Here is a 17,949-nt window from a genome sequence, read left to right on the forward strand (position 1 = left end):
GTGGAAGGTTTCTCCTAATTTAACCAGATCAAGATGACAAAAGACTCAAGTGATTTTAATCTAGCAACCCTCTTCTGGGAAAGAGGCTTTCAGAAGAAGAAAACAAAATCATAGGACCAGCTATCCTGCCAGGAACTGCAAGGAAGCTGGGAAAGAGGACATAGTAGTAAAGTAAGCTTTTATATCAGCTATTTATTGTATGCTTTTGGTTTGATAGTTTATATTATATCAATAGTGCATAGTTAATATGGCACATAAATATTTTAATACCTATAGATATTAGAACTTAATTGCTTTACTTAAGCTACCTCTATAATCTTTTCATCTGGCACAGTGATACTTTGCTTTCTGATTTCTCCATCGCCTTGTTACTGCCTCATGACAGAGCAGCAAGTCCTGCTCTACTACAGCCCCACTGAGGTGAGCACTGACCTGTCATGGCTTCACCCTGACCAAGGACAGTTAGGAACCTGCCTGCAATACACCATGCAGTTTTGTGAAGGTGTCATTCTGAGGGACCAAACCTCTAGCTGCTTGTTGAATGCTGAGAGAGTGGGAGTTAGCCTGAGGAAAGAGAGAAATCCAGCTATTGTGTTCTATCCCTCTAAAACACTCCCTGCAAAGAGTTTCTTCTCATTCGGGAAATGCCATGCATCTGATACACTCACTATAGATTATAAGACTTATCCTACTCAACCAAATCAAGAGATGTAAATGTTAAAAAAGTAATCCAACTTTTTGACAAAGAAAAAATTCTTAAAAGCCGAGTTAAAAAACTACACTTATAAGGGAGCGTAAGGAGCCATTCCCACTCAATCCAGGTTATCAATAATTTCTAGTTATGTAGCAAAAGGAACAAAGAGAACCCTCTGTGTTGTCAAATCATGTTTCCCATCTCCATAGGTAATGTCATATAGCCTTCAGAAACGTGTCAAGCACTGCTTTGAGGAGAAAAAACAAGCTCCCTTTAATCTTGGACTGTCCTAATTTGAAGGCTGTCAGATAACAAAGTTATTCTAATGATTAGGAACCCTCTAATTTACAGCCTGAATGTGTTTCTGAGTAGTATAATCCAATATAGTCTGCAGGTTAACATTCCTCTGTTGGCTGATGTTGACCTCTCTGCGTTCTGAGGGCCATTCAGCCTTTGCTTCGCACAAGCTAAGCCATGTCCATTACACTGCCTGTAAAGCAGGCAGCAAGTTTTGGTTTTCAAGCCCTGGTTTTCCCTAGTAGCCTGGCTTCATGGCAGTAGTCCCTCAGGAGTGGTGCTCTCTGCTTCCCTGGTTAGGAGGCCATTGGTAAATCCATACCAAGGTTTATGTGGCTTAGAGTAGCACTGCTTCCCAGAAGGACATTTTTTACACTGCTTCTTTTCAGCACAAATTGCACTTGATTACAAAATGTTTACCCTTTTTTTCTCAACAATTACTAGTTTTAGGTTGCATTACTGGCAAGATTTTTCTCCACAAAATATACTGATGCACCCTCAAGCTTAATATTTTGTGATTTCTTCAATTTTCAGACTCAGCTAGTTTGCCTATAGGCTGTCCAAATCAAGCAAAATCTAAAGGAGACTGATCCACAGGGGGAAGTTTGAGCTGATGCCACCCAGTACAGTAGGTCTCTGGCCAGGCTGCCACAGCCCAGACACCCGAGGCTGTGCCTGCTAGTTCCCATGGCCCTACTCTTTCCATTTAGGGACATTCTGAAGACCTAGCTGAAGAAATGGGCATCACCTTGGCCTGCTCTGGAGTGTAGCTCTGCTGTAAAGTCATCACTGTACGGTTGCTTGCTTTGATTTGCCATCTTAGAGCTAGGTGTCACGTGCTTTATCTCCTAAATTCCCTGTCAAGATACTCATAAAAGTTAAACAAAGTGGTAGACAGGCATCTGTCTGTCTCAAAGCCTCTGCAGAAAAAGGCTGAAACTACAGATTTTGTTTCACAGATGACAGAAATTGATATTAAGCCTTACCTCAACAATTAGCTACAGACTTCAAAGCAAATTGGTTTTGTCAGCAGAAATGGATGGATAGGTTTCATTTTGTTTGGAACAACCATAAATGGTTATAATGACAAAAACTGATTAAAAAACCCAATTGTCTAGACTCACTCAAGTTTAGAGATTCTTTGTAAAGAAAGACTATAAACAAAAAAATAAACTGAATAAAATATTTCAAATTACTTTTTAAATATGTGAAGGATACAAAAACAGAAGGAAATGCATTACTTATAAAAAATCCACTTAAAACTGTACAGAAGTTTGTTTTTTTAACTATCCTCAGTTACAGGTAGAACTTCATATTGCAATAACGGGAAAATTGAAATCTATGTTTGTTCTGCAGCTGTGTGCATTTGCAATGCTACTTACACTTCTATTTCACATGAATAGTCAATATTTTTCACTGCTGCTTTCTTGATTCTTTCACAATGCAGCAAGTAAAGAAATGATAGCATTCTCCTCCTCACAGCCCACAAGAGTAAAACTTGTAAGAACTGGCAGCAGTTAGACATGGTGATTAGTAACATTAGTCACAATCTTAATTTAAAAAAAAATCATCTCTTTTAAGAAGGCCACACAAGTTCTTCCTATAACAATTGAAGTGAACATAATTAGTATTATAATCACTATTAGATCACTACCTGAAATTTTTAAAAACTCTTTAAATCTGAAAAATTGCAATAAACTTGCTACTAGTAGGTTTCTTCCCTCTGATCTCTCATAAACTGGGGTTTTCATATAGATGATGGGTTTGTTCAGTAATTGATTTTTCCCAAGTCATGATGTCTTTGAGGCCTTTCAGACAAGGGAGAGAAAAATAAACACTCATGACTCCAGGCTAGTGCTCTCCTTCTCTAGAATCCTGCTAGTAGGGTATATGCTGGAAAGTCCATTCTTTATGGTTTTTATATTGGCTTTTTTATTGGCTTTTATTTTTCTATGAAACCCTTTGATATTTGGGCTCTCAACTTTTTTAAAAAACCCATTCTCCTTATCAGAGTTCGTACAACTGAAAATAAACATTTACATATATATACAATCAGCCCCAGTATAGACACCTACATGGTGAAGCAGCTCTCTTTATGCCTTCTAGAGAATACTGCACTTAAGAAATGTCAGTTGTTCCACAAGGTTTAAAATACTCATGATTAAAATTACAGAAATGAATAAAGTAAGCTGGCAAACAGTTTTGTTCCATTTCTGTTAATTATCTCTGACCGACAGTAATAACTAAAATTGAAAGACTTCATGCACTAACCATGCATTGTGCTGTGTGTTCTTTGAGAAGTCTTTGAGCCCAACATGTCAAAGACTGTCCAGCATTTCCTTGGAAACTTTGTGAGGATTATGCTACAAAAATATTTGTGCATTAGGACTAGATGTCATGCTGTGCAGTTATACTGCTACTACTTAAGAAATATCACAGTGACGTGAATGGTTACTCAAACTGCTGTACTGAAAAGAACAGATTTGGGAAAGTTGCTGCATTGCTTATCGGTACAGATTAACAAGATTCTCACTTGAACTTGTAATTGTTTATTTAGGTAATACTCTACTTGTCCTTTCCTGGACCTTTGGTTACTCAATGATGGAATTTTACTGATTCACAGAACAGTTTAGAGTATAAATATCTTACCACCTTCAGCCTCATTTATAAAGGTGTTTGTATTAGAAGCAGAAAGATACGTTTCTTTAGCCAGCTGATCATGTATACCAATAGGAAACACTCTGGATTTCTCCTCAGGAAAAATGTGACTGTGCTGGTCTACTTGGAAACCACTCTGGAATCCACAGAGAAAACCTGTGCTCACAGCTAGCAATGCTATGCTGGGCTAGGAAATCTTAAGACAAAACAAAGCTATATATAGCACATACACATTAATCTGTACAGACTACAACATTTACAGTAAGTGCTTCAAGACAGAGATTCATTTTATTCAGAGTGCCTACTGCAGTAGCTTTTAACACCTCCATCACCAGGGACCATTAGCTGTTAATAGAGGCTGTGAATAACATAACTAAGAAAAACCATCATAATGAAAGCTAGCTTAAAACCACCACCATAAAACAGGCTGTACCTTCACTAGGAAATTTCAGGAATCCACAAGTCAAAAAACGTTGAGTTTCTCTCTGATTTACTACAATGGCATTCTTGTTCATAAAATGCTATTAAAAATAGAAAAAGTAACTCAACCTTCTAAGAAGAAACAAGCTTTTTGCAGATTTTCTTGAGTGTTCTGCTCTCACTTTACACAGATACATTTACCAAAACTTTCAACTAGCTGAACCACTTATTTTGCTAACCTTTGATTAGGTATTTTGTATGTAAGGGCTGAGTGTAAATCTGTTACTGCAAGAAAATTCAAGTTCTATTTTGGTCCATCTACAGAACATAAGACACTGGAGCCAGAACTTTCCTAAAGCTACCAAGGAAGCTGTTTGCTTAGAGAGAATTTTGCTCTAAGTAGATATAGAGTAAAATTTGAAGGGACTTCAATTAATTTGCAAAAAGGCCTCTGTACCATTTTAATGGTCTAACAACTTGCTGGAAGCAACTACCTGTCTCACAGGTCTCACACAGTATCTGGTGTGACTAACCAGGTGGAAACTGCTATCAGAAAAGACAACTGCAGAAGCTAAGTGGGGAACTCCAGTTTCACACACACGTGGGGAAAAAGATAAAGCTGATTTTCATTCATTTTGGAAGAAAGCTTCTGGTTTATTTCTGTCCTTATAATCAAGACTACAAGCAAACAAAAAGCAATGAGAAAAGAAAAAATCACTTGCTGCTAGCCCTTTTTTCCTTTGTTCTACTGTCTGGCAGATACCAGAGGACCATCAGGGAAAATATTGAGTTTATTTGACATCTAAGCCAACCTGTGGATAGTTCAGACTTCACAATTGTAATGCAAAGCCAAGATTTGGCAAAGGAATAGTCAGCCTGTGTCGTGACACACATCACCCCAAAATCAATTGCACTGTGTGTCCTTGCATCCACAATGCACGTCAGTGACGTACCATTCCGTAGAACAACACCGTTCACACTGGCTGGGAGCTGGTGCCCTTTTCAAGTAGGTTATCTTTTAGCAGGACGTTTAAGAGGCCAAATTTCACCACTTGCTTACCTGTAAAACCTGCTCACCAGAACTTCACTGGTGAATCCCATTCCTCCCCAAAACTGGAGACAGCTGTCAGTCACTTCACGGGCCAGACGTCCTGCCTTTAGCTTAGCCATGGAAGCATATTTGGTCACGTCATTTCCTTCTACATACAGAGCTAATAAAAAAAAAGAGGATAAAAAAGGAGTCACTGGCCACAGCCTGCCTCTCTGGAAAGCACCTCCCTGTGTTGCTTTAGCCTGACGAGGTTCTTTGCATGAAGAGAAGCACATCTGAGAAGGCAGATGTGGGAGCTCACCAACAGCACGGTGCAGCAGCGAGCGAAGGAGCTCCACTTCGGTTGCCAGCTCGGCCAGGCGGAAGTGCACGGTTTGGTTGTGCAGGACAGACTGGTCAAACACCTTCCGCTGGCGGGTGTAGTCAATAGTTTCTTGTATTATAGTTTCCAGTGGTGTCAGGACTTGAAGAAGCAAAGCACAGAACAAGACATGGTTTTAGCCAGATCTGTTGTTTAGCTTCTTGTTGAAAAAGATGTTTTTCTCACATTGTATAACCAATACATTAGGTTTTCTAAAGCAAGTTGTTCTACACACTTAGTTGGGGTGCAACTTCAATTCTGAAAAAAGCCCTCCTTGTACCTTAAAGCCATCTATCTCACCTCAGCCCCAAACTGCCAAAACTTGGAAGAGAATCAAGGGAGGTGGATAGAAGGGAAGGAAAGTCATAGAAAGCAGTACATCATGATGAGTATGTAAACTTTATCCTTAATGCCTCATTTGGGGCCTTAGCAAAAGCCTGTGGTAACTCCTACTTTCCATTCTGCCTGTGTCCTGAGGGTTTGTTACAATCCCTGAAAAAATCTGAAGGCAGACAGTGTAGTGTGCTCAGTGAGGGATGCTGTAGAAATGTAAATTGCAGGAAGCTTTCAGGGAGAAGGCAGAAACCTATTCCAAGATCAAGGAACACAAATTTACTGCTTATTATATCTGCATTCTGTAATTGGATTCCAGCATAGAAAGGAAGGGAAAAGATTCACAGCCACTTTTAATAAATGTTAAATAGTTCTTCTAATGGGAACAGAATCAAAATAGGATACTGCTGGAAAACAGGTTAGAGAGATGGCAGATGCTGCTTTAAAGCAAGAGAACTAGTTTGCTGCTTCTCTTTGTGCAAACTGAAAGACACCCCATTTTAAACAAGAAGAAAAGGGAGAAGTTTCTTTTCCAAGGCCAGCCTTGAAGTGAAGGACTAGGCTATCAGTCTCTTGCAGCTTAGCTAGGATAAGAGCAGGTGCTGAATATGTGGAGAAATTTGTTTGGCAAATGTGGGCCCATGTCCCCATGGCAAGGAGCAGTGACAGTTCACAAATCCATCTGTGTAAGAAGGGTCACATTTTCTCTTTTCAAAATATGCATATCCACCTCAATTTACATTTAGAGTCTAAACCACAAAACTCTGAATCTGAAATGCAAAATAGAACCAAGCCCTGGACTACTACAAAATCCCTTTTCCTACCTGTCAGTTACTCACATGAGAGTCCCTTACAGGAGCCTGATGTGGTTCCATATTCCTTTTTGCATTGCTTTCAAGATCACCTCTATTTAAATTTCATCTCTGTTCTGCTCTCATATGCAGACTCCACATCCCACCAATTTCCCCGTGCCATGATCATTTACCAGCTCTTCCACAGAGCATCATTTTTCACGTGATGTCCCCACATTCCGTAATCATCAGCTTTTGTCATTTCCTAAGTATTTTCCCTTTCTTTCTCATACAACTAGCCTCAATGCTTATTTTTCAAAAGAGCATATACAGTAATGTCCTCATTTCTTCTGTGTTATTACACTATGCTGCCACACTAATGCTGGTTTTCTGGACAGGAAACTAAATTTCTGTTTTCAGGAACATCTCTTGAACAGAAATATTGTTATTCCAAAGGATTATGTCACACAACACTGTGGTATGTATAATACCAACAGCTTTTTCACTTGTATTTCTATGGTCTCCACCTTGAGAGATGCTAAAGAAACAGGAAGAGGTGTCCAGGTACCCCTTGTCCCCTGCCCCCAGACCAAAACCTGGGAAGCATACAGCTGAGTCTGAGCTGCTGGGAGAGAAACTAAACTGAACATGCCAGTGCTAGAAGAGCAGAAGGAAGGCAGTAGGGATAAGGACAATCTTTAGCTGATCTGTCAGAACAAGGTGCTCTAGCACAGCTTGTGTGGTTCCCAGCATCCAGTACCAGGGAAAGAGGAGATGGGAAACAACAAAGAGGAGGAAGGAGCAGGACCAGATGGGAGGGAACAGAACAACAACTGTTTAGGTCCTGCTTGCAAACGGTCTGAAGATCATGAAGGGGCTTTGGCCCATCTCTGCTCAGGCTGTCACCATGCGTCATGGCTCAGAGCGGGTTCCTGAGAAAACTGCTCCCATAGTGTCCACCTCTCCACTTCACTGCCTCCTTCCTGCCCCTGCTGATCCAACCTCCTATTTCCTTAGCTGCCCTTCTGCTTTTTCCAGGAACTGCCATTTGCACACAGAAATAAACAGAGAAAATCTTAGGACTGCCCTGGGCTGCATCAAAAGCAGCATGGCCACCAGGTCAAGGGAGGTGATTGTCCTCCTCTACTCCATTCTTCAGAGACCCCACCTGCATCCAGAGCTGGAGCCCACAGTACAAAGCAGACACTGAGCAGGTCCAAAGGAGGATCCTGAAGAAGCTTAAAGGGATGGAGCATTTCTCCCATGAGAACAGGCTGAGAGAGTAGGGGTTGTTCAGCCTGGAGCAGTGAAGGCTCTGGGGAGACCTTATTGCAGCCTTTCCATATATAAAGGGAGCTTGCAAGAAAGACTGTGACTTTTTACCAGAAGTAGTGACAGAATAAGGGGCACTAGTTTTAAACTGAAAGAGAGGAAATTTAGATTGAACATAGGAAGAATGGTATTGGGGTAGGAACTAGATGATCTTTAAGGTCCCTTCCAACCCAAGCCATTCTATCATTCTATGAGTCTAAGAAATCCTTATGATGAAAGTGGTGAACAGGTTGCCCAGAGAAATTGTGGATGTCCCATCCCAACAAGGAGGTTGGATGAGGCTCTGAGCAACCTGGTCTAGTGCAAGATGTTGGACTTGATGCTCTTTAAAGGTCCCTTCCAACACGAACTATTCTGTGATGATATGACTACAGGTATTTAGAGCTATGAACATAGCTCTAATGTGGCAAGGTCTAGCTGTGCAGCAAACAGCAATGAAATCCAGCAGATCATGAATACCATGATGGCCAACAGCCTTGTGCAACATAACAGCACACAATACTTCGCTGGTCATACCAGTACAGAGAAATGCCATTCACAACACTGAAACCCATTTCCCCTAAGAACTTTTTCCCCCGTATATTTGTTTCCATTTTTCATCATAAAGTGTTCTCCACATCATCAGACAAATGTAGCCCCATGGGTTTCACCTGACAGGATATCCAGGAAATCTTACTCTAGGGCAGCCTAAGGAATGCATGATCTACCACACAGCTGAGAACTGTGAAAGCACTTGAAGTTGCCAAATGCAGAATAATCTTTTCCTCATACCTTCATCCAACTTATATTTTTCCACTTGAAACTTCTTCTCAATGTAAAGATGCTTTGCTTTGCTATGTTTCCTCTCAAAAGAAAAGGAAATAGATATATTTTTCTTAGGTTGTGGCTGTAGTGAGACGTCCAGTGAGCTCTTAAGCTGAGCAATCTGTCTCTTAAGGACATGTGTTGCCCATGCAAAAGGACCTGTCATCCTGGTTACTGGCCATGACTCAATGGTGCTCGTAAAATTGAGATTGCAGGAGCAGATAGAAGTAATTAGAAAAGTGCCATTCTGCTCTCTCATGGACACTGAGACACCCTCTTTGTCTCCAAGTTAAGCAATTCACAGAACAAGTGTTTGCTTTCTTGTCATAGCAACATTCTTTTCCTGTGATCAGTGCAACAGGTCCTCAAATGGACAGTATTTACCGAGTGTCACAACATGGCAGACACATGTGGCAGCTCTTCTCTTTCCATGAAGCAAGAAGCACAGCAACTTTGACCAATGTCTTTGATTATGCGTCACTCAGAAGGAAAGACCACACCTGGGACCAAATTTTGTGATTCCAGGAAGTTAGTTTTCCATCTGTATTTTAAATCTGTTTGACCAAAAATACATTTTAAAAGAAAAAAAATCAGTGAAGAAGGAAACTGGCCACAAAGAATATAATTAATAAAGAGAAGGCTGGGGCACATGGTACTTGAAACTAAAAATACATAAAAACCAACCAACCAAACCAAAAAACCCCACCCACAACAACAAAGAAAAACCAAACACAACAAAACTACACCCAAAACCGAAAGGTAGACAAGAATGGTGATCAACTGCCTTCTCCAAGTTTTAGGAAGCAGTGAAAGTGAGGATGCCAGGACTGATCTGGAAAGTGTTTAAAAGCAGACTGAAAATTTTCAGTGTCGCATGAATAGCCATGAACTGGGAAGGAATGGAAACATCATTCTGAGGGGAAGAAGTGACGATGAGGATTAAATGTGCAGACCTAACCACAAAACTACTGAAGGCATGTACATTGTTTTGCACATCTGAGAGCCTTCAGCGAAACACTCGTGGTTGGACATATGTAAAACTATTTGCAGGAGTGGAAGTTAACAGCTAGATGTTGTGGTGTAACAAATCTCACTGATCAAATATTGGGCTCCCTTCTAAACAAGGGTTTCTAGTTTACCACAAATGGTTACTCCCAAAGTTTGGAACTCTGCCCAAACCATAGGTCTTGTCCCTGCTCCCGGTGCTTTCATGCATTTTATATCAGAGAGTGGATAAAAGCAAAAGCAGGGGGCTCAGCAAGGTATAACACAGTAGCCAGCACACTGCAGGAGGCAGATCCCTCTCTCTTGGTGAGCTCCAAGGCTCTTCCTCCGTGATGGCCTCTCCCTGGCCTTCCCAGGCTGCTCATCCAAGGTAAGGGTTCACCTGCTTCCACTGGGTTGTTCTAGGGAAAAAGAAGAATTGAAATCTTGTGTCCCATTTCCTGGCAGAGCACGGTGACTGCCAAGCAGTTGTGCAAGGCTGGACAGTACCAAGCTGTCAGTGTTTTTAACAGGAATGATCTAACCTGCCAGGCTTTGTGTGTCAACGCTGTTAGTGCACGTCACTTTTGCCTGGGGCATGACTAATGCTGCGAGCTACTCTGCTGCCTGGGGAGACTCACTGCAACGCAGAGCTTCTGATGGTTTGTCTAATTTAGACTTCAAACCAAGCATAAAAATGCACAATGCACATCCTTGCAGTCTGCGTACTCCTTGATTAAAACAGGACCAGTGGTAGGATCACATCTCTGGCTTGCCTGAGCCTGCAGTGACATCCCTTGCAAGTGTAACCTCCGGTCCTTTGCTAAAACTACTCTCAGGCTTCCTATTTATCTCAGGCTCTCAAACCAAAGATTTTTGTTTTAAAGCATTTGAACTCCAAAATATTTGGTCTGGGATCAACTCAAAACAGAGAGTCATTTTTTATTTGCTCACTGAATCAAAACACCACTTCTTAGTATTCCAAATTCCCCAGCCACACACAGACAGTAGAGACAGGGAATGCACAAGAGCACAAACACAGTGACATGATTAAGACAACCCCGAAATTTAAAGAGGACCAATTTTCTTACCATGAACCACATTATATTTAACTTCAAGAAGCAAACACTGGTGGATAGGGGGAAAGTTTGGAGGTTGAAAATGGACCATCCACACTTGGATCTGGTTTTCTGGAATATCCACAAGCCATACAACTCAAGTACATGGATTTGAGTACTGCCTGAGTTCTGAGTAACAGAAACACTGAAAACATAATTTCAGGGAAAGGAATTTGGTGCTGTACAGAGGTAAAACAGATCTGCAAAAACAAAGCTCTGGCATCCTGTAAGAGACACTTCTTTACACAGCCAATAAGTTAAATTTCTAAAATCCAGGATAAATATCATAATTTACTGTACTACAGGAGAAGTCAACGTCCTTCTATTTCATGCCAGTATTTTGTTAGCCTTTGCACTATATTTGTAGCAAACATAACAGGATGCCATATTTTCTTATCAGCAGAGAAGCACCAAGAGAAGGAAACAAAACAGCCTCTGTGATGCCTCACAAAATGCCTTCTATTTCAGGTTTTTCTAGAGAAATTGAAGTTTGTCTGTATCTAGGCTATGACAGATTTCAAAAACAGATCATAAAACATCATTGCAGTTTACAAGAAAAGGAAAGTGCTGTTAGTCATGCGAAGAGTGACCCTTGTGTCCCTACCCAGCCGCAGAAGCGCAAATGATGACTTACCAGTGGCTACTCCCCACAGCCGCTCTTCTTGGAATTGCAACATCTGATATGTAAAACCCTTTCCTTCCTCACCAATGAGGTTTTTGCTGGGGACCTTTACATCTTCAAAAAAGATCTGAGCTGTATCCGATGATCTCATGCCCAGTTTGTCTATCTTTTTAGCAACATGAATGCCTAAAGAAAAAAGGGTATTAGAAAGGCCTCAAAAAATGAAAGCGCTATGAACAAGTACAGCGTTTTCAGAAAGAAAAGTTTGCAGATGTGAAGGTACGTTCCAAGACTACAGTGAAACCTATCTTTAGGAAAAACCCAACAGTATTCTGGAGTAAAATGGCCCAAAACCCCTTTTGAAGACTTTTTCCATTTTATTTAACCAGCAAATCAGAAACTTGAATTGTAAAGGTCCCACTTTTCATTATGTCCCCAAATAATAAATGTTTACTAGTCATAATAATCTCACTTCAGGCACACATTCAAACAATGCATTATTTATTTGCTTATGTTTGATTTTTATCTAGCATTGTAATATAGTGCTGGAATTCAATCTGGCAGTATTTGCTGAGTGCCTGCACTGCTGTGAAACAGTAGAGAAATATTCAATAATGACAAAAATAGAGCTATGTTTTAAGGTGCAACTAGAGAATTTCTCCCTCTGGAAATCCTCTTCCTTCTCTCTCTTCCTCATTTGTTCTCCCCTTTCTATCCCATCCTGATTTTTTCTGGAACAATGATCATTATTCATTCCTCTGATTTTTCATGTGGACGTGTTTGTGGGAGGGTTTGCTTCCACAGAGACCTTCCTACACTGCACTGAATCTGACCCCACATGCAATGGTCTGTTGAAGATGAACCCATTTCCTTCAGGTCTGTCTATGTAAGAGTTCAGCTACCCCATCACACCAGGCAGAACTCCTTCCTGTTGTTTGTTTTTTCATAGCTTCAAGTTCTTTCTTCCTATTGTTCAGATGCAAGCATGGCTTATACCACTGTGCCATGAGAGTTTAACAGGCACCTACTGTTTTCTTGTGGCAATTCCATTGCCTTCAGGTTTTACCTTCCTGTTGCTCTGAGGCTAATGCAATTTTTCAGGATGAAAGCCAAGAATGGTTCAAAGGTAAAAGAAGGACAGCAACCAGGCACGAAATATCGAGCAAAACCTGCTAATTTACAACTGCCAAGTCAATACGTAGAAAAACTGTCTTCCAAATCAACATGTGTATCTTTGCAGAAAACCAAGCCTTTTTGCTATCCACATACATAGTAATCTAATCAGTTTTGTGATGAGGAGGTGTTCTGTTAATATTTTTCTCTTTATTCTATCTTTTTCAATCCTCTACTACTCTCTAACATGGCTCAGTAGGAGCTGGTCACCACACACGGATTGTTGTGGTCCCTCTGTACTGGTTTGTACCTTGCTATCCTTCCTGGATTTCAGAGAACATCTATTTCGAACTAATGTAGACATCTCAACTTCTACTCATAGGAGGCTTTCAGCCATGTGAAAATCACTTTGGTTTTGCAGGCAGAAGAAGTTGGCAGTCATTTCCTTCAAATTCACTCTCTGGCTGCACTGAATAAGGTTGTGGAAAGTTTCATCTCTTCACAGAGATGAAATACTGACAGTATTTCCAAATGCCAAGACTGCTCTCAGAATAAGGTCCACATAGAAATCCACAATTTTCACTCAAGATTTTCCCCCGCCAATCAATCTGTAAACAGATTATGAGTTAGGAATACTTGCTTTGATATGTGTTCAATGCGGGAAGAAAATCAGGACAGCTGTAAAAAAATTCTTGACTCTTGAATTGAAAATTATCCAGCAATTTGCACCCAGTCAGCCAAAAAAGCATTTATGGTTTGTTTCTGTATTAAAATCAGAGCTAAACAACCACATACTGAGCCATTTACAGGCCCAAATGATTTCTGGAACATTGTTTCCCATTGGAATATTACTACTTGGTTTCTTTGAGAGTCTCAAAGATCATGTCTTTGGTCTAAAGCCAGCTGGTTTTATGCAATCACTGTTCCTCACTCATATGAAGATGCACTTACTGCTCTTGTTAGTGGGTGGTTTACTAAGGTCTCTTCTGGAAAAAGCACAACTGCTGCCAGTTCTTATATTACTAAATCAATCCTGTTTTCTTCCCAGATCCACATACAACAACAACTGCTGAGGAGAGCTCTAACAGGTTTGGTTGAACTAGCTAAATGTGCTAATAATTTCTATTTGTAATTCTTCCAGATTGGGTTGTGTGTTCAAGTTTCATGAATCCAGCAGTATCTTCCTTTGTCATGCCCCACCAGTTTCACTTGCTCTTAGATTAATTCATGTTTCTCTCACAGAAGGAGGCCAAACTGCACCAGCCTCCTATAATACTCCTTCTGTTGCTAGCACAGGCTTTACATTTTGGAAGACAGTGATACATAATTATCTCTTTGGCCAACATATGGGCATAAAAATCTTCCTTTACTTCATTTAATTATCTTCCTTCTCTTCATAAGGGGTACTATAAATGAAAAATTACCAGCAGCAGTACATGCCCAGATAACTCCTGGAATTTGTCTGTATTAAATAAATCACACACAATAACAAAAAAATCTTTATTTATTAAGGCCAAGTGCTTGACTCACTAAAAGCATTCTAACAGAGCTATTTATGCTTCTTGCACCAGTATCACTGGATGGATAGAGATGGATTGCTCTATTTATTCCTGGGTAGTTCTTCCCAGACATCTTTGATTTTTCATTTTCTCCCACTCCTCAAGCCATCTGACAATCTCTTTTATTTCCTATATTCTATCTCACGAGAAAGGCAGTTGCTCTCTCCTAACACCATTTAGTGCCATTACAAATGGAAACAGACATGTTTGAAATTGCAACCTGAGAAATGTGCTCTTTTCCTTCTCCTGGATGCTTTTCTCTTTATTAACTCCTCCTTGCAACCTACTCTAGTGCTATCTGAGGGCTCAGAGGACAAATACTTACCAGATTAGAGCTGCAAGCCATTTGTCTATATACCTTACACACAGACATTTTACAACTTGTTAGATTATTTTTCCTCCTATGAAAAATTCAGATTTTTTTTTTTTTAAAGAAACTGTAAGTATGAGGACTATTCACCTAATTTGGATATCTACTGTGCATCCACACTGCTGCTACTGAAATTCCCCTTATGAGAAATGTATTCAGCAGTCTCTGTCAAACTTGGCCATGATTTGCTTCACCTCAGAATAGACAGTGTATACATCTAAAATTAGACAAAGCAAACCCTACTTCATATCTCCAATGAACTATCAATTGCTGAAATTAATAATTTGCTTTCAGACTTGAAACTTTTTTCTCTTTTTTTCCCCCACCACATCACAGAAGTATGAAATTATTTAGATTTTCATGAAAAATTATGGACCTGCATGATGGATCATTCATTACCCAGACATATAGGCTGGTGACTGCAGCAGTGAGTCAGACATTTGCTCTCCATTGCAGCTGTTCTGGAGCTTTGACACACGTACATCCACAGACGTTTGAAAGTGCATCATTCGGTGATATCCTCCAGACACTTCCTGTAAGTCTTGGTCTGCTGCCCTCCACAGAGTACAATCTTTGGCCAACAGACATCCTTAGGATGTATCAAAACAGATGGAGCTTCCTGAAAAACCTCACTGATACAACTCACCACTGAGCACAATCAGCTGTCTCAATACTTCATTTCAAAAGATCACCAATCTTGGTAGAGTGACCCTTTTGTAGAAAAATGTCTATATCACACATTAGAATTAAAATATACACTTTGAGGAGTGCAATTTTTGTTTATAGGAAGACTTCTACACTTCCTGCAGATCAGCTTCAATCAGGCAATCTTTCTACTCTAAATCTATTTAATGCAGGTAAAGAAGGTCTGCTTTGTGGCTGTGAGATCTAAAAACTTCCCCTTCCTAAAAGTTAGAACAATTCATGTGTCTTTTTGGAATAGGCAAAGTAGCTGAAAACCTGTAAGTCAATTTCTGCATATTTGATTTGCCACTGACAGCGGGTCAGCTGCTTTGTTTTTTAGGGAGACTGATCTCAGAGTAGTAGTATTGGATCTGCATTCTGACCCTTTCGTGAAAAATCACAAGAAGGACTTCATTCACTTATCAGCACACAAATCTGATAAGTGAATTTATCTGGAAATTCAGGGAGATTCTGGCTCTGAGTTATATGTTCACTGATCATTTATCGGCAAGGACAGTCTACAACTAGTGAAGCAGTTCAGGTCCGTCTCCTGTGAGCTCCCATTCAAAGCCTGTCCCAAATGAGCAGAGGTTGTAGAAACACAACCCACTCAGAACTTGCTTAATTCCCAGAGCAACTCACTTGCTCAACTTACTCCATACTGAAATTCACTTAAAAGACATTCCCTTAGGAAGCTCTCATCATTCTCTTTTGCAACACTGGAGACCTGGGTTTTGTTCTCAGTCGAATCTGAACATACCACATTCACATCACTGCCGTGGTGGTGTTCCTACATGTGAAATGCCCGTAATGCCAATAACGATATATATTTTGTATGTAAAATACTCTGAACTGAATTAACAAAAATGCCATAAGCTTAAATATTTTATATGTAAAATAATATACATTATTCAATATTAAAACAACATTAAATTTTAAATTATGTATTAAATATATTATATATATTATATATTACATAAATGAATACATTGCATATTTTAAATATTAAAATGAATGACTACCAAAAAGATTTTAAAACTTTTGAACAGGTGTCAAACTGCAAAAGATCCCCACTACTACAACCTTAAGTGCATCCTCTGAATAATGTCCTTCATGCATACAGCATATTATGTCTGCAAGGTCTGCAGACTACTCAGGAACAGACACTGTGGACTGTACCACTGAAACTTGTACCCATGGATCAGGATGTGTTTCTTCCACATCTTCACCCAAATTATTAGTCTTCTTCAAAACCAAATCCCTACTTCCAAGATATTTGAATCTTTTGCTCCAGCCCACATTTAACTCACAGGCTGTTTTTGTAATTTAGACTGATAGTGCCCTGGCAAAAAGATCCCTTTGCACAGCACAGCCATGAAGCACTCAGTATGCCTGCACTTCTTTTCAGCAAGCCCATCAGGCTGGGTGGTGGAGGATGGTTATCGGAGGAAGATCAGGACCACCCACACAGCACAGCATTGCATCCTTCTAGCATTTAATCCAACTGGTCAGTAAACCCACCCCAACAGCATCAGATCTGCTAATGGGTTCCTGGGAGGAAGGTAATGGCGTATGGGATTAGAACTATTTTGAGAGGTATTTCCCAAGTTTGAAATCTTTAAATTCTTTATCCTTCTATTTTCATATGGTTATTAAGTATTCCCATGCAAACATATCTTAAAAGCATCTATAAATTCATTGGTGGTGAAAAGGGCTCTCCATGTAAAATTATCTGGGAGTCACAAGCTGAAGTCTGCAAAATATTTAAATTTCTTCCCCTTTCTATTTTTTCATAGAAGTGTGCAAATGCAATTCAGTATCAAATTTGTATGACGCCTAACTTAGAATAACATTTATGGGTGCAGTCAAACACCTGTCAAACACCTTTCCTTCTTGTATTAGGCATATAAAAAAACACCAATAAAATCAAATTAGATGTGTTATTACCAGGTAGATTCATTGGCAGACATATGAGAGATTTATTTCGATGGGGAGGTCCTTCACTGGTGTTTGCCAGCAGGCACATCCAGTCTGCTTGGCTCCCAGACGTAATCCACATCTTACCGCCATTTATGACATATTCATCACCTTTTCTCACAGCTGTTGTCTTGATATCTATTTCAAAACATAGGAAATGAAGCATTATTCCTGTGAAGGGAAGATAAGTTGGTCCCTATACAACTGGCAGAGTCACACTCTTGCTCTGACAGACAACTAATATTTGGTTCTCCCTCGTACCTCCCAAGTCCTCTAACCATTCCAGGCACAAGGTAAACCAGTATGGACAACTCTTAGAAGACAATCCAGGGAAACAGGACCACTACTCTTACCCTCCTTTAGGTGGAGTCTTCATCCCAATGGATGAAAGCAGAAAACTCCCTAAGTAAATGTGGTGGTCAAAAACTTGGGACAGAAGCATTCCACTCTGAGGTGATCTATTAGTGGTTCTGTGCACATTAGTCACTGAGGAGGCCTTTAATTTCAGAGCCCTGACTTAAACATAAGTCTCAATACCTGTGTATGAATAAAGATATATCTACGTGCACTTCCTGCATGTTCTTGGTCAGAATGGTGCAATAAGTTCAAAGCTGGTTAACTATCAAAAGGCTAAGTCTAAATGCTATGAATGGCTGTACATGATGGAGTTCTAAACACCTACTATTTATAGCCACTGGCAAAAAATTATTTTCTTCTGTGTGTTTGCACAGCCCTGGCTGCAACAGACAGCCAGAGTGAATCATTAGTTATTATTTACACT

The 17,949-nt window shown here is 40.1% G+C and overlaps 1 protein-coding gene across 4 annotated transcripts in view; it reads right to left on the reverse strand.

The window, feature by feature from the left end:
* The window catches only part of LOC135425283 (probable acyl-CoA dehydrogenase 6), a 76,499-nt gene that overhangs the window by 2,053 nt on the left and 56,497 nt on the right, over positions 1-17,949 (reverse strand). For 3 of the 4 annotated variants that reach the window (XR_010435543.1, XM_064677437.1, XM_064677421.1), the window contains 4 exons: positions 17,139-17,306; positions 11,478-11,651; positions 5,422-5,583; positions 5,130-5,280 (listed from right to left, as the gene is read on the reverse strand). Coding sequence is in view for 3 of the 4 variants with exons in the window: in XM_064677437.1 (XP_064533507.1) it covers positions 5,130-5,280; positions 5,422-5,583; positions 11,478-11,651; positions 17,139-17,306 (655 nt within the window). In the remaining variant the exon portion in view is untranslated. The remainder of the gene's footprint in view (positions 1-5,129; positions 5,281-5,421; positions 5,584-11,477; positions 11,652-17,138; positions 17,307-17,949) is intronic. The other variant, XM_064677432.1, reaches the window with a different exon arrangement.

Source organism: Pseudopipra pipra, chromosome 1, assembly GCF_036250125.1.
Source record: "Pseudopipra pipra isolate bDixPip1 chromosome 1, bDixPip1.hap1, whole genome shotgun sequence".
Classification (NCBI taxonomy): domain Eukaryota; kingdom Metazoa; phylum Chordata; class Aves; order Passeriformes; family Pipridae; genus Pseudopipra; species Pseudopipra pipra.